The 21,712-nt window shown below is 38.3% G+C and overlaps 3 protein-coding genes across 5 annotated transcripts; 2 read left to right on the top strand and 1 right to left on the bottom strand.

Moving 5' to 3' along the window:
- The first annotated feature begins 242 nt into the window (after positions 1 to 242).
- On the top strand, positions 243 to 8,846 carry LOC113687885 (subtilisin-like protease SBT3.18). The gene is made up of 11 exons (XM_072049641.1): positions 243 to 823; positions 3,809 to 3,900; positions 4,025 to 4,122; positions 4,227 to 4,394; positions 4,503 to 4,516; positions 4,975 to 5,685; positions 6,792 to 6,859; positions 7,062 to 7,310; positions 7,499 to 7,616; positions 7,718 to 7,931; positions 8,078 to 8,846. The coding sequence occupies exons 1-11, from the start codon at positions 818 to 820 to the stop codon at positions 8,749 to 8,751; spliced, it is 2,412 nt and encodes an 803-aa protein (XP_071905742.1). The 5' UTR covers positions 243 to 817; the 3' UTR covers positions 8,752 to 8,846.
- Positions 8,847 to 9,909: 1,063 nt separating this feature from the next.
- On the top strand, positions 9,910 to 15,915 carry LOC113697070 (2-oxoisovalerate dehydrogenase subunit beta 1, mitochondrial). 2 transcript variants are annotated; one of them, XM_027216517.2, is made up of 13 exons: positions 9,910 to 10,547; positions 11,002 to 11,113; positions 11,301 to 11,336; positions 11,463 to 11,522; positions 11,599 to 11,656; positions 11,728 to 11,825; positions 13,006 to 13,095; positions 13,194 to 13,262; positions 13,343 to 13,429; positions 13,694 to 13,789; positions 13,877 to 13,954; positions 15,191 to 15,277; positions 15,362 to 15,915. In XM_027216517.2, exons 1-13 carry the CDS (start codon positions 10,261 to 10,263, stop codon positions 15,395 to 15,397), a joined length of 1,194 nt encoding a protein of 397 aa, XP_027072318.1. In that variant the 5' UTR covers positions 9,910 to 10,260; the 3' UTR covers positions 15,398 to 15,915. The 2 variants fall into 2 exon arrangements, with proteins under 2 accessions (XP_027072318.1, XP_071905944.1); XM_072049843.1 differs by lacking the exon at positions 11,463 to 11,522.
- Positions 15,905 to 21,552, bottom strand: LOC113697076 (TATA-box-binding protein-like). Of its 2 annotated transcripts, XM_027216529.2 has the most exons (10): positions 21,320 to 21,549; positions 20,897 to 21,114; positions 20,063 to 20,150; positions 19,126 to 19,197; positions 18,811 to 18,861; positions 18,583 to 18,627; positions 18,250 to 18,342; positions 17,146 to 17,247; positions 16,922 to 16,995; positions 15,905 to 16,074 (listed from the first exon to the last, which is right to left on the bottom strand). In XM_027216529.2, coding segments are annotated over exons 2-10 (612 nt in total). In that variant the 5' UTR covers positions 20,983 to 21,114; positions 21,320 to 21,549; the 3' UTR covers positions 15,905 to 16,073. The 2 variants fall into 2 exon arrangements, with proteins under 2 accessions (XP_027072330.1, XP_027072333.1); XM_027216532.2 differs by lacking the exon at positions 18,250 to 18,342 and having other exon boundaries at positions 20,897 to 21,552.
- Positions 21,553 to 21,712: the final 160 nt, after the last annotated feature.

The following is a 21,712-nucleotide window of genomic DNA, read 5'->3' as shown; positions in this document are numbered from 1 at the left end:
CAAAAATTAATGGTCCATTATCTCTTTGATACTTGATTTTCAATTGAATTTGTCCACCCACTTCCCTGATGAATCCCAGTCAAGGAGTAATATGTTCACACAGTCACTCATCACTGACATGACTCATTAAACAATCATCCTCAGGACTGGCAACTGAGTGAACAGGGTCCGTGGTAATTAACCACGTCTTGAAGATAAATGCAACTTGGAGCTTCTTCGGATATAATTGGCTACAAGAAATCAAAGTTCATCATTTGTGTGAACAGGGAAGAGCAGCATTGAGTAGAGTTTCAGGCGGTCTGCGCTGATAAGAGGAAGTGGCATACAAAACTTAGTGCATGCTCCTTAAGTTGGCCGACTTCTTAATCACAAAAAACGTGCACAAAGTTCGTTTTATATTATTAACATCATTCATTCTTAGGTCTTAGCTGAAAAACTTGCTGATGTATATAGAGAATACCAAATCACAACACGTATGGCAAAAAGCCTTTCTACTTCTTCAACAGTTAACTTCAAATGGAAATCGTTTTTTACTGCAACTGCATAAATCATGTTGCTTTACATAGACAGCCCTGGGGGCCTATTTAGCAGCCCCCTCCTTTTCTAGGTCCAGTTTGATTGGAATAAAGTTGTGGCTTATCCCAAAGATGGCTACAAATAGAGAGTGTGCACAGTGGAAACCTGAGCTCAGTGTCCCACTTGATGATTGATAAGCTTCTAATTCTCTTTCTTCCGACAGGCTCTAGGAAGTATCCCAGGTTAAGATTCAATTCGAGAAATCCATGGTGCAAGATGTGTGTGTGGTGGGGCTTTGCTGATGCAGGTAAGGTCCCCTCTTGTTTTACATTCTAGCCCTAGAAAGACCCACAGACAGCCTAATTCCCAACTTACAATTTATCACATGCCAAATACAAAACGTAAGTAAAGACACTGAAATTCTCTAGTTTTATCTTGAGGCAATAGTTTTTGCCATACTCAAAGTTTCACTGACAAATTCCAATCTTGGTGTAAACTAGTGCAACGACTTGTGTTGTCAGCTATTTTCTAGTTCTCAATCAGGAAGACGCAAGACGGTATCCCTGCAATGAGCAAATAGGCATATGTCTCCTCAACAACTACCTTGCGAATGTGGATAATCCATCATAAACAGCAAATTTCTCGCCAAAACGCTCAACCTATATTAACAGTTCATACTACACAAAGTTGGCCATTTCCATACCATGTATGACATGGCAGCTTAACCAATACGTTAGAACTGAATGCAAAACAGATGAAGTGCTTACAGATTTTGCTCCAAAGTACTCGTAGGTGACCAAGAAGACTTAGAAATGCAAGATAAAGTCGCTAATTAGATGCCCATGAGAAGGATGATGTTTTGGCATCTCTCATTCCGTTCATGCTGAATGTACCTACATTTCATCACTCAAGTGTATTTCCTGTCCTTTAACTAGGTCTGATAACTCAAGTTGTATCACAGCTGCTGGCAACATTTACTTCTTTATAAAGAAGGCCTTCAGTAACTCTTGTGATTAGTTGATTGTCTAGAGCGATGTTTTTCCTTACCAACAGTTTGAATATCTGGAAAAAGACGAGAGAAACAAATATAAGCAAAAAATTTTAGCTTTTAACCAGTAACTGTTAGCTCTGTTAAACACAGCAAGCAACAAATACAACATTGAGAAATGAAAATAAAAGAACGAACACAGTGGAATATCATTCGAAATTCAAGAATGGCTATGCCAGTAACCAAAAATTGGATTCTCGAATGAGGCAGTTTTTTCCATATATTCAGATAGTGGGATACTACTCGTACAAATGCATGCAAAGCTACTGTTTTGTATCATTAGCAAATTGTCAAGAGTTCCAAATTTCCAAGGAGCTTCATGCTTTGGTCCAACACTTGTAGAGATTTGTCTTTCTTTCTGCTAACTATCCAGATTGGCCATACATGCATATTTGGAACTCAATATATTCAATTAGTTCTGCATCTACAGTGTAATATACCATCCTGAAGTATGAATTAAATTTCATTGTCCATCCCAACCATGAATGATATGCTGATTACTACCAGAAACCCTAGATGATGCACTTGAAATCACCACTGATCCAAGCAAACTTACTGCTTCAGTACAATTAAATTTCAGTGAAATTGAAGTCATGAAGCACAAATATGCAATCATATTGAGATGAAAGGAATCAAATACCTTACCAAGCTTGTATCAAAAGTTCATTTGCAAGGTTTAATGATGGGAAGTTTGTTTGGAAGGTAGAATTTTACGTGATTCGAAAGTCTAATGTCCTTATGATAATTCTGCAATTACACAACAGAATTGAGCTCAATTTACGTAACGTATAGAAGAAAGATCATACTAGCTAGGCAATGATTAACCTAGTATGAATTAAAAGAATTTTTGCATCAATTCCTGTATATGTGATGTAGTTGCAATAGGTACTACATGAGTTACCTATGCCTACGAAGGTTGAGACCTTCCCTGATACTTGTAGTTTAGAAGTATCTTCAAAGATCAATGCTAAATTCACAAGACGTCTAGGGGTAGCTCTACGAATGTATAAATATGAAATGAAATGAATAAGTTATTCATCAAATGAGAATCTTTTGATTGCTTATTGACACCGAAAGCTTGTATAGCTTGGACAGCTATAGGTTTTCAGGCATTCATCACTTGATAGATGTGTTTATGCAGGCTAACATAGAACTCTGTGTAATTGGTGTATGCCTAGAAGTTGTTTCTTTGTCTAGCATTCCCCAGTAGAATGTATTGGAAGGTAGGTAATAGACTACTTAACATCCCTATGGCCTCAACCAGGTAGATACCGCTTGTATATGCATGGTGTTTGCAAAAGAAAATAAAGCATTACTAAGTCCTTTTTTCCTTGACAGAGTCATTTACATGTTATTTCCAATCCATTGTTGAGTAACATTTACTATGGAAATTAGCTAACAAACAAATTAGGTAGCAGTAACTGAATTATGTCACCTCACAGTCAGTATTCTTAGTCGTATGTGATTTCTAATGTCTTGCACCCCGCCTGAACAAATTGTGTGACAGATACTGAAAAAAGAGTCCATATCTATGCATGAAAAAAACCTAGCATCAGAAAGCATTCTATTGACCTGTTGATTAAGATCTTCCAAAAACCATGTAGTCCATCTATGTACTTAATAATGGACCAAAGTTAGCCAAGTTATCAAGTTTATAAGCAAAACAATACCGAAAATTTTTTTTACAGTAAAGAACGATGAGGCTCACATGGTACTTCCTTTTAAGGTATTCATATTGTCCATAGTGGAGCTCTATGAAATTGTGCTCTTTTCTGAAATACGGTGAGGCTAGGCTCTATAATACCATGTCTATAGATGCAAGAAGAGAGAGAACCAAAAGGAGGGAAAGGACATTTCCATCTTTTCAACTATATATCTTAAGAAAAAAAAATATCATAATACTACAATAGAGGTGCATCAGTATTCCTGCAGCCTTGAAAATCCTTCGAAGGCACGCACTGACGTAACAATCTTTCCTTTAGCAACCATGTATACGAGTCATAGTCTCATAGAGATGAACCTTTTCTACCCTATTTATTCCCAACCTCACATGTGATTCTCCACTAGGAACAATGTCTCGTGCTTTTCAGCACTCTTGGGGCCTATCCCTCTCACTTTCACTCTATTTAATTTCTTCAGTGTCTACTTCTCATGTAACATTCATTATAAAAAGTTTTTAACTTTTTCCAAATATCTTCCTGCAATGATCAGTCTCATCCTTATTTTTCCCTCTTGTTGTCGCAGGTTTACATAGTCTATTTAGGGCACAATCAGAATAAAGCTCCTGATCTCACTTCAAAACATCATCTCCAACTTCTTAGCACTGTGTTTACAAGGTAAATGAGTATATATATCATCAGCAATATTTCTCCTGGGAGAATTAATACATTGTTCTTCTAGTTGTAGATCGTAGTTTTTCACCCATCTATATGTTTGCTTTATAAATTTTACCATGCACAGCAAAAAAGACGCGAAGCAAGCCATGCTGTATAGCTACAAGCATGGATTCTCAGGTTTTTCAGCAACACTAAATTCAACACAAGCACAGGTCTTATCAAGTAAGTAGCTTGCAGCTAAGTGGCTGCTTCAGTGAGGATCGTGGCTGTAAAAGCCTTAGGGAGGTTCAATACATTAGTAACTAATTCCAAAGAAATCATTGCAGATACAAAGGGAGTGATATCAATTTTCAAAAGCAAGACAGTACATTTGCATACGACCAGGAGCTGGGATTTTCTTGGTCTTAGCATGGACTACAGTACTGAAAAGGCAACTCCAATGTGGCAGCAAGCCTATGGTGGTGACGTAATCGTTGGAGTTTTTGATACAGGTGGTCCTTAAATTTGATTACACGACCCACTTAAATCAGAGAGATTCTCAGGATATTCATTTCAGACCTACTTAATTCTGAGTATGCGAACATAATGCAATAATGTTTCAGGTGGGTGGAACCAGGTAAAGAAGATTGACGCATGTAAAAGGAAAACAGGCCTATAAATCATATGTAATTGGAAAATATTTAACATAATTACAGTTAGTTATTAATTGACACTGGAGGAGACTTAGTAAATTCATTAACGAAAAGAAAATTTGTCAGTCTCCTTTGAGGGGCCGGTTTTACTAATCAATTATTAGGATCGAAAACAGTCAAGGATGGTATAAACCCAAATGTATTGATTGATTGATGTGGAACATCAGTCTGTCAAAATCTTCAACTTTTGCAACAAAATGTTCATGTAGAAAAGAATTGCTACTACTAGGAAAAGAATAGCAAGATTAAACGAGTACAGGAGTATGGTGAAGTAGTGGATTTTGGTAGAATTAGTGGTCCTACTCTAGTTTATCCAAACAGGAAACAACCATGCACTAACTGGGCATTAAAAATTCATTCATGCATGGTTCATGATTTATAATTGCCAATGCGGCGGCGGCTGGGGCTGCGGCATGCAGGTATATGGGCAGAGTCACATAGTTTCCGGGAAGAACCAGGGATGGGACCTGTTCCTGCATCGTGGAAAGGTAAATGTGTATCCGGCGAGCACTTCGACCCGGCCACAGCTTGTAACCGCAAGCTCATCGGGGCAACCTACTACCTCGGAGGATTCGAGCGCCGTTATGGGAAATTGAACAAGACCCGCAACCTGGAATACGAATCCCCTCTGGACGCGGTTGGCCACGGCACCCACGTAGCTTCCACCGCAGTGGGGTCGGTGGTGAAAAACGCCAGCTTCTTGGGTGGTTTTGGACAGGGAACGGCCAGGGGTGGCGCCCCCAGGGCGCGGCTGGCCGTCTACAAAGTCTGCTGGAACGTGAATTTGGAGGGGAGGTGCACAGAAGCGGATATTATGGCGGCCTTCGACAAGGCATTGCACGATGGGGTGAACGTGATATCGGGATCGTTCGGGCTAAGGCCACCCCTGAGAGCCTTCTTCGCAACGGCGGCTTCAATCGGATCCTTCCACGCCATGCAAATGGGAGTGAGCGTGGTGTTCTCGGCGGGCAACAGCGGTCCGGACCCGTCTCTGGTGGAGAACGGGTTCCCCTGGTCCATCTCCGTAGCTGCTTCAACTATTGATCGAAGTTTTCCAACTCGGATTGTTTTGGACTGCGCTCTTTCTTTTCTGGTAATTTATTCGTTCTCCTGACAAACGATTTCTAACTTTACTGCTCAGAGCTTTCCAGTTTCCTCCTCCATATTCTTTTCACAAAAAAAAAAAAAAAGAATCCCATTTTGTAGACAAACGTACCTAGCCCAAGACGATGAGGATCTAGTGGTCTCACTGTTCAGAAGAACAGTTACAACCAAGATTCTATCATACTGCTATTACAACCCCGTAGTGGGAACTTTAATGAATGTCTGTCTAGACTCTAGAATCTTAGGGTAGTGATGGATAGTGATATAAAAAGGATAGATTCGGGGCTCCTCCAAGTGTAACAGACCTTTTCTTTCTTTCCTTTTTTTTCACTAATTTTAGTAGCAGTGAAACTACAAATTTTCTCTTTTTTGTGTAAGAAAAAGTTTGAACGAGTTGAGTTGGCTCCTATCACCACCACCACGGATTATAGATTGATTACAAAAATTCTTACAGATCGACACCATTATAGATCGCGATTTTCACACATTGACAATGATATCAAAGGCTGGTGGCCAAAGACTTGGTGGGTGGGAAGTAAGGGTTCGGATCTTGCTTTTCATCAATTGCCATATTATATGGTTCTCTAAAAAATTCAGATGGATGTGTAATGCACATATGTGATCCGATGATGGTTCAATTCCCATCGACCCTTCTATTGGTCCAGTTGAGCCCCCTTAGAATAGGTTAAAGTAAGGAGTAGGAATAAGTGTAGGTGTAAAGTAAACTATTACTGACTGTCGAAAAAAAAAAGACAATGATATTCAAATACATACGATCTTTTATAAGAAAAAGTGATTCGTTCTTACCAATTGAATCAACTTGCATTGGCCAGTTACAAGTGTTTAATGTTGGCTCTCATTGTCCTACTCCCCTGCCCAACGAGTTATTTCAGACTTGTTAATGTAATCCTTGTTTTTTTTTAACAAATTATACGAATATACTATGCAAAATCTTGTAAAAATAACAGAATTCTACATTGGAAAGACAGAGACCTGTATGCCATATCCGTGTTGAGGAGGAGGAGGTTGCCTATTTATTCCATCATCATTTAATTTATGAGCCTAATTTTTATTAATATATGTATGTATGTGCAGGGTGAAGGCTTCGTGGCCCATCCAATAACAGCAATATTGTCCAACGCCAGCAATTATTTTTCCAGTGGGTAGGGTAACATATACGATATATCCATCCCTCCCTCCTGCAAAAGCCTAAAACTTGGAGCTTGCCAGCTTGCTAGTAATTTTTTTTTTGCTTTCTGCAGGAACCTCAAACACAATTTTCTCACTTTGCCCTCATTGTCTAATTGTATTCTTCCAGCATGGTGAATTTATTGGCATTATTATTATGGTTGATTTCAATGACAGGGTTTGCAGAACAGAGAGCGTTAAAAATGTAACAGCAAAAGCAGATGGAAAGATAATCTTATGCTTCTCGAGCGTGGGATCAGTAAGGAGGGAAGAGGCGGAGGCAGCAGCAAGAAATAGAAGTGCAGCAGGGCTCATCTTTGTGGAGCCTTTGAGTAGGCCGTTCCCTGATATTACCATTCTCCCTCTGCTGCTCCTTGACATCATTCAAGGCACCAAAATGGCTCAATATCTGTCTCGGTCGATAGAGTGAGCTCCTGTTAATTTTCTCCATCTTATACTAATGATTTACTACTACTACTAGTACATTATCTAGTATATCTTTCTTGAGCACTAATATTTGGTAATTATGAAGCATCTATACATACCATGGTATTAAGATTAATTTCTGGACCTGACTGCGTATGGTGTTTTCCATCGACATGCATGCGAAGTAGTCGTCCTCCCACAATACAGATATTTCCCAGTAAAACGGTTCTGAAAAGGGCTCCAGCACCCATAGTCGCGGACTTCTCTTCTAGAGGGCCAAGTTCTATCTCCCCTGATTTTCTTAAGGTACTAGCAACCTCCCAATCCATCCAACTGTATATAATATACGTACTACTCTGATCATGAGCGTGTAATTGTTACAATTAATGTATTGGCCAATAAAACAGCCAGACATAAGCGCTCCAGGAATCAACATATTGGCAGCATGGCCTCCAATGTCTCCTCCAACTCCGACTCTAGATGACCGGCGTTCCGTTGATTGGAATTTCCAATCCGGGACTTCTATGTCATGTCCTCACGTGTCAGGTGTTGTTGCTCTTCTTAAATCTGCTCATCCTGACTGGTCTCCTGCTGCAATTCGATCTGCTCTCATGACTACTGGTATTTACACTTATCACTTAATAACATGCTATGATGCTACAGGATAACTAACTAAATTTTTGCTTATTCAGTTGAATCATATTTTGTGGTGTTATTTTTCTTGTTTATATGGATCAGTAACTCTTGATAATGCATTGCACTCGTAGCATACACCACTGACACATCAAATGATCAAATTCTTGCCGTTGGATCAATCAAAGCATCTGATCCTTTCGACATTGGTGCTGGCCACATAAATCCACTCAGAGCAATGGACCCGGGGCTGGTTTACGAAATGAAGCCAGAAGACTACCTCGTCTTTCTTTGTCACATTGGCTACACCGAGGATCAGATCAGGAGCTTGGTTCTTCATGACATGAATCGTACAAAGACATTCTGCTTCCCCAGTTCCAGTTCAACAACAGGAGGAGGCAGAGGTAGAGGTAGAACAAGCAATGCCAACCTAAACTACCCATCCATCACAGTTCTGAATCTACAGAGGACCACCACGATTACAAGGAAAGTCCGTAACGTGGGTGGTTGGGGGAAGATAGCAGTGTACTTTGTGAGGGTGGTGAATCCTCAGGGGGTGGATGTGGTGGTGTGGCCTAAGCTCTTGATTTTCTCACCTTTTAAGCAAGAACGTACATTTTATGTCACCCTCATACCCAACAAGATATCCCAAGGCAGATATGATTTCGGGGAGATTGTTTGGTCCGACGGATTTCATCATGTTAGGAGCCCGCTGGTTGTCCTTGTTAACACTGCTACCACCGCAGCAACTGCTACGATGGATACTGCTGTTGGAGGCCATGGATTTCAAGCTATTGCCAACATTTAGACTCCTTTCACATTCATTATTTGTTGTTGCTGTTGATGTTGTATATCCAACCACATTAATGTTGTTGTTGTTGTTGAATAATTCCATAAAGACATTCTCTGGATTTCCGATATCATGTTCCTTGTTGGGATAAAAGAACATAATGACGTGCTGCTTAATGAATGAAAGAAGTACTCCAGCAGTAGATTACAACGGGTTAATTCCACTTTGTCCCCCCAAACTTTGGACGATTATCCACTTAAGTCCCTAAACTTCAAAATGGGACACTTAAGTCCCTAAACTTATAAATACCTCCCACTTAAGTCCCTGAACTTATAAAATGGGACACTTAAATCCCTAAACCCTTATAAAATGGGACACTTCGACCACCAACGGCATTCATGATTTGTTAATAATTTTCCTTAAGTGGGAGGTATTTATAAATTTAGGGACTTAAGTGTCCCATTTTTAAGTTTAGGGACTTAAGTGGGTAATCGTCCAAAGTTTGGGGGGACAAAGTGAAATTAACCCAGATTACAACCATGGTTCAAAGTTGTGGTCTGGCCCGGACCGATCTACATCAGTCTCAGCATATTAATCACGATTTCGACAAAACGTAAATTTTGAAACATTTAATATTCTAAAATTGTGAATAATATTCAAAAATATGCTTAACAAAAATAATAAAAAAATTAGCAAAAGAAAATCTATAAAATATAAATTTGCAAGTTGATTCGGGATAATTTGGGTCGAATCGACCGAGACTATCCGTATCAGAGACTTCTTGCCCGAGTTCTCAGCGAGTCAAGTATTTCGGAATCATCTTGTCTCGATATCGTATCAGAGAGGTCCATTCTAGCGATGATTTGGCCAAGTCATCTCGGTCTCGACCGAGACTTTGAACCATGTTACCAACCTAACCACTCTTATTTGTTTAGAGAGGGGTTATAAAATGGACAAAGTGATCAAAGAACTTGATGTGCAAATCATGGTAAAACTTGCCAATCAACTTGACATGCAAATGATGGTTTCATAGCCTGAAATCCAACCCTATTCCGGTAGTAATATTCACTAATTCCATGACAACTTTTTTATGAAATGTATGCATTTTTACGTCCAAAGATAATTGGGTGGGTCTTGATCTGCAATTTGCCTTTAAGGTTCAACATTCTCTTTTTATTTTTTGGGGTGACAAGAACTGATACAGTTTTCATTTCAGCGGGCAACTCTTCCTTATCTGCCTCCCCCAGGTGTCCCCACCACAGCACCGATCCTCTTATCCAAAGCAAATTACTTAGTACTAGGAAATTGCTGCGGTCAGTCTGGAAAGTGATTGGAGACGAAAGTGAGCAGCAAAGCAATCCACGTCTGCTAATCCGATCCCGTTGAATGAATCACCCAAACCCAACCTACAATCCAAAAATCCGTGCATGAATGATCCCAATTCCCCAGCTTCATTCACAGTTGAGCTAGGAGTAACAAAAAAGGGAGACCCTTTACTTTTAATTACAAGCTCCCGTAATAGAAGGAATGGCAGATGGTTCCCTGAGGAAAATTGGAAGGTTTTGTTTGATTTTTTGCAAGCAGAAGAAGAACCGTACTGAAGGCGGCTGTGTTTGCACTGCCACTAAAATAGGGAGAAGGGGCAGTGGCGGGGGAAGGGAAAGGGGATTCTCAACCACCACAGCCACCACTGAGGAAAAGAGGAGCCCGCAGCAGCAGCACAGCCAAGGGAACGACAACAAGAAGTCGTCTAATATCAACCTCTTCACTGCAATCAATCAAGCCCTCCAGATTGCCTTAGATACAGATCCTCGGTAAGACCCACAACAATTCGTTCATTCATTGGGGGACTCCCTCTTCTCTCAAATTTTGCATACTTAACTTCTTTTTTTGTGGGTGGGAAAAAAAAGATCAAAAAGGGTTGGTTTGACCCATTTTCAGCTCAGCTTACTAGCATTTTTAGACTGGTGGGATAAAATTTACAATTTTTTTTTAAAAGAAAGATAATATGAAGTACCACTAGGATGTAAGCGGAAAAGTTGTAGAACGATGAAGCGGTCTTTTGTTGATTCATATACTACTAACGGGTGGCTATCTTGATACTAGCATTTGATATATAACATGCATTTCGACTTGTGTGGCAGCACTGGATGTATGAGATTGAGATTGATGCTTGATGTGATTCTTTTATTCTTTCCCTGTCGGCCTGTCTATCTATATTGTACTTGGATGAGGTGCAGTCATTAAAACTCTTACGATCTGTTTCAGTGCTTATGTATTTGGGGAAGATGTCAGCTTTGGTGGTGTCTTTCGTTGCACCACCGGTTTAGCTGATCAATTTGGCAAAAACAGGGTTTTCAACACCCCTCTCTGTGAACAGGTAACCCAGCACCACCTACACTTCTGTCAATGTCCCTTTTTTGGGATCTGCCACTGGAGAACAGAAGAAAAGCAAAGGAAAAATGGTTGTAGCACTAGGATTTCAGATAACTATTATATTTTCAAATACACGTTCTCTTGTTTTTGTTGGCTGGCTGACTTTGGTTATACACAAATTTTACTAACAGGGAATTGTTGGATTTGGTATCGGTCTAGCAGCAATGGTAAGTTCAAAGTTTCAAGCTTTTTGGATGTAATATTGAACACGAATTCTATTGAGCATTTACATCCTCTCTTTTTTTTTTTTTTGGCTTCTTCTCTTTGCCTTGCATTGCCATTTTGAATTCCAGGGAAATCGGGCCATTGCAGAAATTCAATTTGCAGATTATATTTTCCCTGCTTTTGATCAGGTCTGCATCCTCCCTAGGGTCAACACTAGCATATCCTTACAAATAAGTAACTGGGAATTGGTATTTTGCTTCGCAGATTGTCAATGAGGCTGCTAAGTTCAGATATCGAAGTGGTAACCAGTTCAACTGTGGAGGTAATTTACAATTTCTCTTCCTAGTTATTCAAGGTGTACAAGGTTCATCACATTTTTCTTTTCCTTTCCAGGCTTGACTATAAGAGCACCTTATGGAGCTGTAGGTCATGGTGGGCATTACCACTCACAATCTCCTGAAGCTTTTTTCTGTCACGTCCCTGGTATAAAGGTAAACCTTTGGTTGGCATTGCATTGGTGTTTTCAGCCTCTTTTCATGCATCCTTGGTTGATGTAAACAGCATCAGAATAAATGCAAGACTGTATACATTTGCTGCTTTTTCTTCTAATCAGTTTGGATTCCTAATATCTTGTTCAGTACGTGGGACTAAAATATTATTGGTTTCAAATGATTATTCTGAAGATCAATAAATAAATAACTAAGACACAACTGAAGCGAGAAAGAAAAAGTTAATTGGAGGGAGAAATACTTGTGATGTATCATCACTATTGGTGACATCTGTGATGACAATGTTTTCAGAATTGTCAGATTTGTTGACATGTACATCTTTCCTGAGACAATATAATAACAACTTTATGTACTTCAAAACCTGAAAAGAAGAATTATTTTGACTGATTCTTTGCTCTCTAGTTCTTAAGTTGTCTCAGCTTTATCCTTAATCCATACATAATTTTGTTTGAGTTGGGAGACACAATTTATATCGTTTCTTGTGCCTCCCAGCTTAAACTTATCGGCAACATTTGATAATGTAAACTTATAGGTCAATAAAGGTAGTATAGGGAAATCATCACAGGTTGCAGTGAGGTTTTTTATGTTACCATTTTGTTCATCATTTTAACAAACTTTAAATAAATAAGATGTGAAGAAATGGTGGTTCACTGGAAACAATGATATTGATATTCTTTTAAGAAGTATAATGAATAGAATACATGTTGGTTTTGTTAAATTTTGTAACTTCATAGACATAATGAACATATAACTCATTATATATATGTTCACTTCGTGAAAGGTCAACTTGCATGAGAATTCGTTAATTGATTGCAATGAGTCACTCATAAAATGTATCATTTACAATCTGAAGTGAGTAAATTTCATGCGATGTAGATATATTTCACTGGGAACATTTCATTAGTACAGTTCTTTGCATCAATGAGCAATCATATTAACTTCCATATACAACATATTACACAGGTCTAGTGCTTCATTTCATGAAAAGTTTCAAGCATGTGATTTATGTTTGGTCTTGAAGGGGAAATAATGGAGGGGAGGTGTATACTTTATGGTTCCTCTTTGTTTCGAAAATTTTTGTCCACTAAACTGGATGAGTTTTTTTTTTTCCCCCTAACTGATTGTACCATACTTATCAATTTCTATGTACACACTGCTCTAGGTGGTAGTTCCACGGAGTCCACAGCAAGCAAAAGGGTTGTTGTTATCCTGCATACGAGACCCAAATCCAGTTGTTTTTTTCGAACCAAAGGTATGTGGTATATGCCCGTATTTGATTTCCTTTACAGTCATTAGCATAAAAAATCAATATGGGTTTCAGTACTTACTGTTTCTCTTATCATATTTTAGTGGCTTTACCGTTTAGCTGTGGAAGAGGTTCCAGAAAATGATTACATGTTGCCTCTGTCACAAGCTGAGGTATGTTAATGCCATTTATGTACAGTTTTTTTTTTTTTATCTCAGAACTTAATCCAAAGAATCACATGCTTAAAATTCAGGTGATTCGAGAAGGTGCTGATATAACACTTGTTGGTTGGGGAGCACAGCTAGCAATTATGGAACAGGCCTGCGTTGATGCTGAAAAGGTTAATTCTTCTAATAGTTTCTATTTGGCTTCAAGAAATCGTGACAAGGTGTACTAAGCACTTATTATTGACAACTTTTCAGCTTTCAAGTTGGTAGGGTGGCGACGTACTGTCTATCGTATCTCTGTTGCCCCTTCCATGGCCCTCTTAGTTCATTGGTCAACATGTGCAGTTCTCTCTTGTTTTGAGTCATTTTTTAGCACTAACGTTCTCCCCTAGATTCACTTTTTATTGACCTAATCTGTATGCCATCTGGTGTTTTAGGATGGCATTTCTTGTGAACTAATAGACTTAAAGACGCTGATACCATGGGATAAGGACACTGTAGTAGCCTCTGTTAGGAAGACTGGGAGGCTTCTGGTAAGTATAATCATTACCTTCAACATGCACTCTCCAATACTGGTTATGGTATCCTTGACAAACTATGCGTGCTTTTCTTATATCTAGATAAGCCATGAAGCTCCAATTACAGGTGGATTTGGTGCTGAAATTTCTGCCTCTATTGTTGAACGCTGCTTCTTGAGGGTAGGCTGTTAATTTTTATAACTCTTTCTTCACACCTATTTCTTTTATTTTCAAGAAAAGTGTTGGTTTTCCTTTTCACTCTAAGCTTCTTTATGAAGTGAGATTGGACTCTGAACCACACTTCAGGTTCTTAAGATTTTAGTTTACTCATGAAGGAAATGGAATGGAAAGTTTGTTACATATATACTTCTAGATGTGCTTGAAGATAGAAGTTTACGAGAACCAGTGACAGGAACATCTTTGGGGAGCAGATTGCAAATAACTCTAGATCATGAGAATTTGTGTTGATAATTTCCTGGGGAAGGTATTTTGTGTTAATTTAAGTGACTAAAGTACACTAAATTAGGAATATCAACTAAGATCTGTTCACATCTGGAGTGCATTTGTAGCGTTACAGGTTCGTTTTTACTTCTCCAGGATTTGTTGCTTTGCCAGTCAAGGTTTTTTGACATGTCAAAACTGCTACTGATATTTTTAACATATGTAAGGAACTTCATGCTTGCCTAAAGAAAATGTTTGTGTTTGTCTCCACGCTTTGATGAGAATTCTATGACTTAGAAGACAGTTTTAGGAATTTTGTTTAAATGGACAAATGAGAAAGGATAACCAAGGAGATACTATGAGTGGCATCGTGGTAGGCAAGACCTAGGAATGGGGAAGTAACTTGTATATCTGGGTGTGTCCTTCAGTGCTGATTCTGGCATTTTTAACCCCAAAAGCTGTTTTCAGGTGTTCTTGTTTTCTTTTGGTCCAAGTTTTTACTGTTTTCTAAGCTTCAAAAAGTGATTTTGAGTAGTAGTGCTTGATGTCCTTTTGAAAATAAACAAGCTTTCAGTTTCTTAAATAGCTTTTTCAGTAATTAACAGCTTTGAGAAAGTTGAAGTCTACAGGTAAAGAACTCAAACATGACTATGGTTTTTGATGTTTTTGATATGGTGATATTTCATCCCCTTTTGTTGTAAATTCCTGCACTTGAGCAGCAAGCAGTCCTAGTGACACAAAACTATTATCCTTAGTGTATTAGGCATATTCTCTATAAGCTTTTCTGGACCTCTTTCATAGAGTAAGGGTAAAGTTTAGCTGCACGGATGTTGCATGTTGTAACTTAACTATTTTGCACTGGTTGAACTGCACGAATGGGCGGATGTGCATTGATCATGCTACAGGGGGCACTAAAGAATTTTACCAGATCATAATATGTGACCAAGTATTTGATTGACTAGATGGGTTTTGCAGTTGGAAGCACCTGTTACACGAGTATGTGGCCTGGACACCCCTTTTCCTCTTGTTTTCGAACCCTTCTACCTGCCTACAAAGAATAAGGTTTGGTACTTCAGATCTTCCATCAGTTTGAAATGGCATTTTAGGCCTTGTCTAATGAGCTCCTTTTTTTCCTTTGAATTGCAGATATTGGATGCAATCAAATCCACTGTAAACTATTAGAGAATATGCAGCTCTGCTTTATTTAGAAGAGCTGTCAAGTCAGAGCAGTGAACTGCTTGATTTAAATACAATCGGCACCTCACCTGCTGAGATGGGAAGAGCACGTCTACCCCTTTCAATGTAGTTGTGCATTGCAGTCTATTATGGCTCACCCAAGAATGGTTTCTGTTGCTCGCCTCCAATTCAGAGGGTGCAAGATAAGACGCAGAATCACAAGTCTACATGAACATGCCTGCTGTTTGTATCCATTTGTTGAAAGAGGAAAATATGCATTGAAAATTTATAGAACATAGCAACCAATTCCTTCCATTCATCATCCCTAACTCTGCACTCCTACCCCACCCCACCCCACCCCAATACTTTGAACTGTGAACAGGGGATATTGAAGCTAATTTCGCACAGTGAAGTAGTTTTGAGTCTAGGCTCAAAATAAAACATCCGGATTCACCAGTTGGTAACTTCCCCTAGTCCGGAGTCCATTTCCAGTGAGTAATTCAAAGGCTATCATTTTCTAAGCAGTCTATTATTTTCTAGTCCTGGAACGGTCTTCTTATCACAATTTTATCCATATGTGACATAACGTACTTGAAGGATCTCTCAAATATTTACAGTTACACAGCACATTGGAAGTAAGTCCGTTGTCAACTTGATCAAGAGCACCAATCTCCCAACTGAATCTGTGAGAAAGCATAGAAAATTGACAAAAATGAATTAACCAATTCACTAAGAATTGACGCAAGAAGCAGAGTTATGGTAGGGGAGCTGCATGACAAATATGGATCAAAGTATACATTGACCATCTGATAAACTACAAAAGCATCCTTGATCTAACATAATCCTTTCCAAGCTTAGAATGGTTCAATCCCAAGACACCCCAGTTCCTTTTTTCTTTTCTTTTTTTTTTTAATTTCCCCCTTTTTTTTGTAAATGCTTCTCAAAGGAAATTAAAGAATCAGGAGCGAAATGGGTTTGGTTTCACGCTAGCTAACTTAACATATGCAAAAAGGAAAAAAAGTTGTGCTTGACTTCTACTGAAAAATTTTTCTTTTAGGTTACTGCAGAATTAATTTCTCTACTGTTCCAACAGAGAAAAAAAAAAAGAAAAGAAAAGAAAAACCCCTCTGTCGACGGGCTATCTTGGATTTCAACTTGTCACCTGTTTCAAATTTTCCTTGTCCAACCATAATCAACATGTCTACATCATCTTCTATGGCATGCAAAACTAACCACAGCCATTTCAGCCCAAACTCGCATTAATTAAAATGTCTGAGTGAAGTTACTAATTTGTCAACCAACCACACAGAAACTTTATGAGTACCCAATGAATACTTCAAGCACTGACATCCCCAATCAAATACCATGATTAATGATATTTATCATCTCTTTTTATTTCACAAGAAGCTTATCTCAACCATCTAGGGTTTACCACAACAATAATTCATGGCAAAGGCACTTCAGAAACAAATTTAAAGCATTAAAATCTTAAGCTAATAAAGCACAATCGACAAACATCATTGATCATACCATTGCTGATTCTTTCTGAACTCAGTAAGAACAGGATATATGTTCTCAAAGGCAGTGTAAGTCTCATCCCTAACCTGAAAACGAAATGCAGATATCAAATTTAAGAGAGAGAGAGAGAGAGAGAGAGGAAGAAGAAGAAGAAGAAGAAGAAGAGGACAGCCAGAATAGAACACCAAAATGAATGATACCATACGAAAAACATTTTCAAGTAGAGAATACTATACCTTTGCACCAGTGAGAACAATCTTTCCAGAAACAAAGATAAGCAAAACAATTTTTGGTTGTTTCATCCGATAGATTAATCCCGGGAACAGTTCGGGTTCATACTGCAAGAATCAAAACTAGAGCTGCTCAGTACAACAAGTACATAATCAAGATTCTTCCTTTTACGTCTAGATATTCTCAGTGACATTGGATAGACAAGCTTTAAATTCTAATTTCTTTTCAGCAACCAAATTGTAATTATATTAATTTTTTCCACAATATATTTTTTTCCTGGACACATGCTACAATTTGCCAGTGATGAGGTTGTCAAAGTTCAAGTAATCAGTAAAATATCTATGAGCCCGGAAAAATCTTAACTCATGCATGATAAAGACATGATAAAACAATCTCTATTACATACTTTTACCACCACAGGTATACCATTCAAATTATGTCAATTAGATGATGTCTTGAACGTTTCTGATATAGATTGAAAAGTTCCAAACAAACTTTTCCACCCGAAGTCATACATAGTTTGAAAAGTTCCATAGTTTCCTTGCAAAGGCCACAGCAAGTCAGTATCCAGTGAAATGCACAAACTCTTGCCAAAGTTATCAATTGAACCCTTCATATACCATAGAGACCATCCCTTATATCATGTGGCTTGAACAGCTGGGCAAAGCATGGTTAACACAATCCAGGGCCACTATTAACAAACATCTAATCTAGCATTTGTTATGTTCTCAAGCTAATAAACCATTTGAAGGATCTACTAGAATAGGCCAGTAAAGAGGTGCATGCATAATAACCAAAAGTTTCTTTAAACCAAGTATGCTTAAGCACATCTCAGCACTAACATCCCATATCACATTGCCCGTTACAAAGAGCTAAAGATAACTAAGAAGATTATTGACACTAAATTCTCACTTACCATTCAGCAAGAGAAGTAACGAATCCATACAAAAAAAAATCCATTAAGATGAACTTATGAGATCCATGTTACTGTTCCTTTTTCCTTTTTCTTCTGGACATGGGGTATAACTAGTTATCCTCTACAAGGTCCCTAAAGCAGCACAAAGAAAATGTGTAAATCATTAGATAAACAAAGGAATCTAGTAACTTACACTTGAAAAAGCACCATGGGCATAGGCAAGGCCTTCAAGTCTAATAGGAAATTTCACGTCACATGAGGCAACTATGTTCTGAATCTTGAAATCCTAAAAATCAACTACTTTCCAATAAGATAAAGTAGAATAGTACAAACATTGAACTTTCAAAAGCGAAAGGACTCGAAAACATGTACCCAAAGTGCAAAATATTCTCTTTCCATGTCTAGGAATTAGAGAATACCCTTTCAGGTTTTTTTTTTTCTTTTCCTTTATTTCTTTTTGTGTTTGGTGGGTTGCAAGTGGTGGGGATGCAGGGTTGCAAGAGGGTGCAGAGGAAAATGTCAATACCTTAAACTTTGCAGGAAATCCAAGCTTTTGGATAATTCTAGCATACTGAAAAGAACAACAATAAGAAAGACATATCCTTAAGTATAAACACAGACTGAACGTTTGAAAACAAAGCTCGAGAATGTAACAAAATGCTCAAGGTACCAAATGCATCCCAAAGTGCACGGAAATCATCATATTGCCCACCCCCCCCCCAAAAAAACAAATGTAATTAGATATTGCATCTACCTTCCGAGCTGCCAATTTTGACTGCTGCTCACTCTTTGCTCCTGTACAGACCTGAGTCAGTATGACAAGAAATTAATAGTGATGGCCAAAGGACGTGCCGAGCAGAACTTAAGAAGCAGAAAACACAAGAAGAGACTAGACAGGTGTTGTGAAATAAAGGTTTGCAAGCAAATTGACTTGAATCCTAAGGAGGAGAAGAAGAGATTTCACAACAAAAAAAGAACATATCTTGTAATCCAAAATCACTAAATAGGCTGTTTTTAAATTAAAAGGCAGAAAATGCCATACATGCCTCAACAGCTATTTAGTACTCACCATCTTTCCAGAAGCAAAAATGAGTGCTGTCGTTTTGGGTTCTCTAATCCTCATGATAACAGCAGCAAAACGCTGAAAGCATGTTAAATAGTAAAATATCAGTATATAGAAACATTGTCGATTGCTTCATTGCATAGTAAGATAAATATGTTACAATCGAATATCTTTGCAGAAATTAGTATGGAGGATTATTCAAGAAATGCTACCTTGCGGTATAAGCATTTTCCTTTAACTTGAAAAAGACACCTTTACTTTGACAGATTGAAAAAAACAGTAATATCCTATAAGAAACTCCTACTACTCAAAATACTTAACCGTATAAAATAACAGTGATCAAACATACCAAATTAAATACTCAACATTGAGACATTTGTAGAAGTTCCTCATTTGCCAACTTTTTAAAAAGTTGAAACTCGAAACAGGTAGTATAATGATTTATTCTTCAATGAAATGCTAAGAATCAGCTTCCAAGCAAGTTAGAACTGTGAACCTACAGGTACAGAAAAAAAAATGTTGGAGAGACCGCACATTTTGAATTGGTTAACATGCAACAAAGTCTAGATTTGGTTGGCAGAAAGGAGATACAGCAAAACAAACCAAATAAATATGGCTCTCATGAAGTCGGAAAAAAAAGGAAGAAAAGATAAAGCCTGTCGCTGGCACAGAAGATTGAATTGGAGATCTAAAGATATTTTCCAGGGAGACACAGCCTTTTAAAATTACAAAAAGGCAATAACATAAGGATTTTGTTGGCAGAAAAAGGCAAATAAATTAAAATTTCCTGAACCTAAATTTGTCACATGTAACAAAAGATTTCAACAGGGGATGCATAACATTTGTTTCACTCATCTTACATGAACAAACATCCCAACCCATAAAGCATACTGCTGCAAATCTCAACCCGCAAAGTAGAAAGACAGCACAGATTATTACCTACCTTTGGGTTGTACTCTGCATTTCGAGCCTGCAGAGCAATTGCTTTGAGATCCAATTTGCAGTCCAGGTTGACAGTTGACACAATGTTCCTAAATATGTGAAGAATTTGAATCAAAAGGCATACCAGTGAAAAAATAGCAAGTCTCATTTTGACAAGTAACATATCCAACTAAAAGACCACTGGCAAATGACGAAATAGAGCTCAAAGATATTCATAACATGAAAGGGAATGAAGAGGCAGATATGAATTGTTCAGCTTTTCACCAAATATTAGCTCTCGGAAACAGACATCTTGAGCTGCTAGTCCACGCATTACACGTTTCTTTCTTCCTCGCATATGCATGTATAACTGAGTAGCCTACCAATAGGTGAACAAAGCGCATAAACACTTTACATGCAGGTTAACAATTTCATCCACATAGGTTGGGCAAGCCCCATTCACCAACATAAACTTACCATATTCAAAAAAAAGGAAAAAAATAGAGCTAAAGAAGGGCAATTGGAGAACAATGACGAGTAATTATTACCTACAAGAATCACACCAACTCACAAGATTGATTTTTTATTTTTAATTTCCCACGCATAAAGCACCGACATACACTTACCATATTCAAAAAAAAAAAAAGAAGGAAAAAAATAGAGCTAAAGAAGGGGGGCAATTGGAGAACAATGACGAGTACTTAGTACCCACAAGAATCACACCAACTCACAAGATTGATTTAAAATATATATATATTTCCCACGCATAAAGCACCTACATACGCTTACCATATTAAAAAAAAAATAGAGCTAAAGAAGGGCAAATGGAGAACAATGACGAGTAATTAGTACTTACTGGAGAGTAGGGACAATTCCAGAAGGGTGCTTGGAGAGATCCACCGGTTGGCTCCCTTCAAAGCCGCCACCCTGAGGATCTGCCATTACCCCCAGCACACACCCCCCCCCGGGGACAAACCAGGGCCCGGTGGCCAGCTACTCCTACCCACCTTTTCCTGGTATAGTAACTGCCTCTTTTTTCTTCTTAGAATGTGAGAATTACAACCTAGAAAAGCTCTGAATTGTATGAATATCAATTCAGTGTTGAAATTTTTTAGTAGTTGGTCAGTAATAATTCAATGATAAAACAAATCCTGGTTCTACACAAAACCCTGGTTCAACAGCGGCTTTCCGATTTCAGTATAGAATAGAAAAGAAAACAGTGCGCATATGAGAGAACGCAGCTTTTGGAAGCAAAATGTTAAATTAGGGTTTCAATTACTTTTGCGGGGCAAGAGAGAGGGCTTCCAAAAGAAAGAGAAGAGCGTCTGGATGCTTCGGTTATTGAGAGATTTCAGACGAAAAGAGAGATTCTATACTCCGCAGATAGAAAAGCGGTAAGAATTTGAAAGGAGTCGTCTTTTATATGAAAGATTGAAAGAAGAAAATGACCTTTGTCATCATCTACGCTTATCAACGATGGATTTATACGAGACATGAGACTTGACAGAGGGGGAGAGTTACACCTGTCCTCGAAACATCTGGAAAACGAAAACAGGCCCTCCCCATTCAGATCATCAATATTTGGGCCTATCTTTTTTTTACTAGCATTTAAGCCCAACCAGAAAACTAATCAAATTTATCCGAGTCCACCCATTTCAAGCGTGTTTCGGGT

The sequence above is a fragment of the Coffea arabica genome, chromosome 1e, assembly GCF_036785885.1.
Source record: "Coffea arabica cultivar ET-39 chromosome 1e, Coffea Arabica ET-39 HiFi, whole genome shotgun sequence".
NCBI classification, from domain to species: domain Eukaryota; kingdom Viridiplantae; phylum Streptophyta; class Magnoliopsida; order Gentianales; family Rubiaceae; genus Coffea; species Coffea arabica.
Note: the sequence above shows the minus strand (reverse complement) of the source record. Positions and strands in the feature narration are given on the sequence as shown.

Excerpts from the sequence above, each read along its gene's own strand:
- LOC113697070 (XM_027216517.2), top strand. The coding sequence starts at position 10,261 with ATGGCAGATGGTTCCCTGAGGAAAATTGGAAGGTTTTGTTTGATTTTT. Across the intron at positions 10,548-11,001 it reads GCCTTAGATACAGATCCTCG|TGCTTATGTATTTGGGGAAG; the intron begins GTAAGACCCACA and ends GATCTGTTTCAG. Across the intron at positions 13,263-13,342 it reads TGCCTCTGTCACAAGCTGAG|GTGATTCGAGAAGGTGCTGA; the intron begins GTATGTTAATGC and ends CTTAAAATTCAG.
- LOC113687885 (XM_072049641.1), top strand. Across the intron at positions 5,686-6,791 it reads ACTGCGCTCTTTCTTTTCTG|GGTGAAGGCTTCGTGGCCCA; the intron begins GTAATTTATTCG and ends ATGTATGTGCAG. Across the intron at positions 7,311-7,498 it reads TATCTGTCTCGGTCGATAGA|TCGTCCTCCCACAATACAGA; the intron begins GTGAGCTCCTGT and ends CATGCGAAGTAG.
- LOC113697076 (XM_027216529.2), bottom strand. The coding sequence starts at position 20,982 with ATGGCAGATCCTCAGGGTGGCGGCTTTGAAGGGAGCCAACCGGTGGAT. Across the intron at positions 20,151-20,896 it reads GGAATTGTCCCTACTCTCCA|GAACATTGTGTCAACTGTCA; the intron begins GTAAGTACTAAT and ends TCACATATTTAG. Across the intron at positions 18,343-18,582 it reads GATTTCCTGCAAAGTTTAAG|GATTTCAAGATTCAGAACAT; the intron begins GTATTGACATTT and ends GTTGATTTTTAG.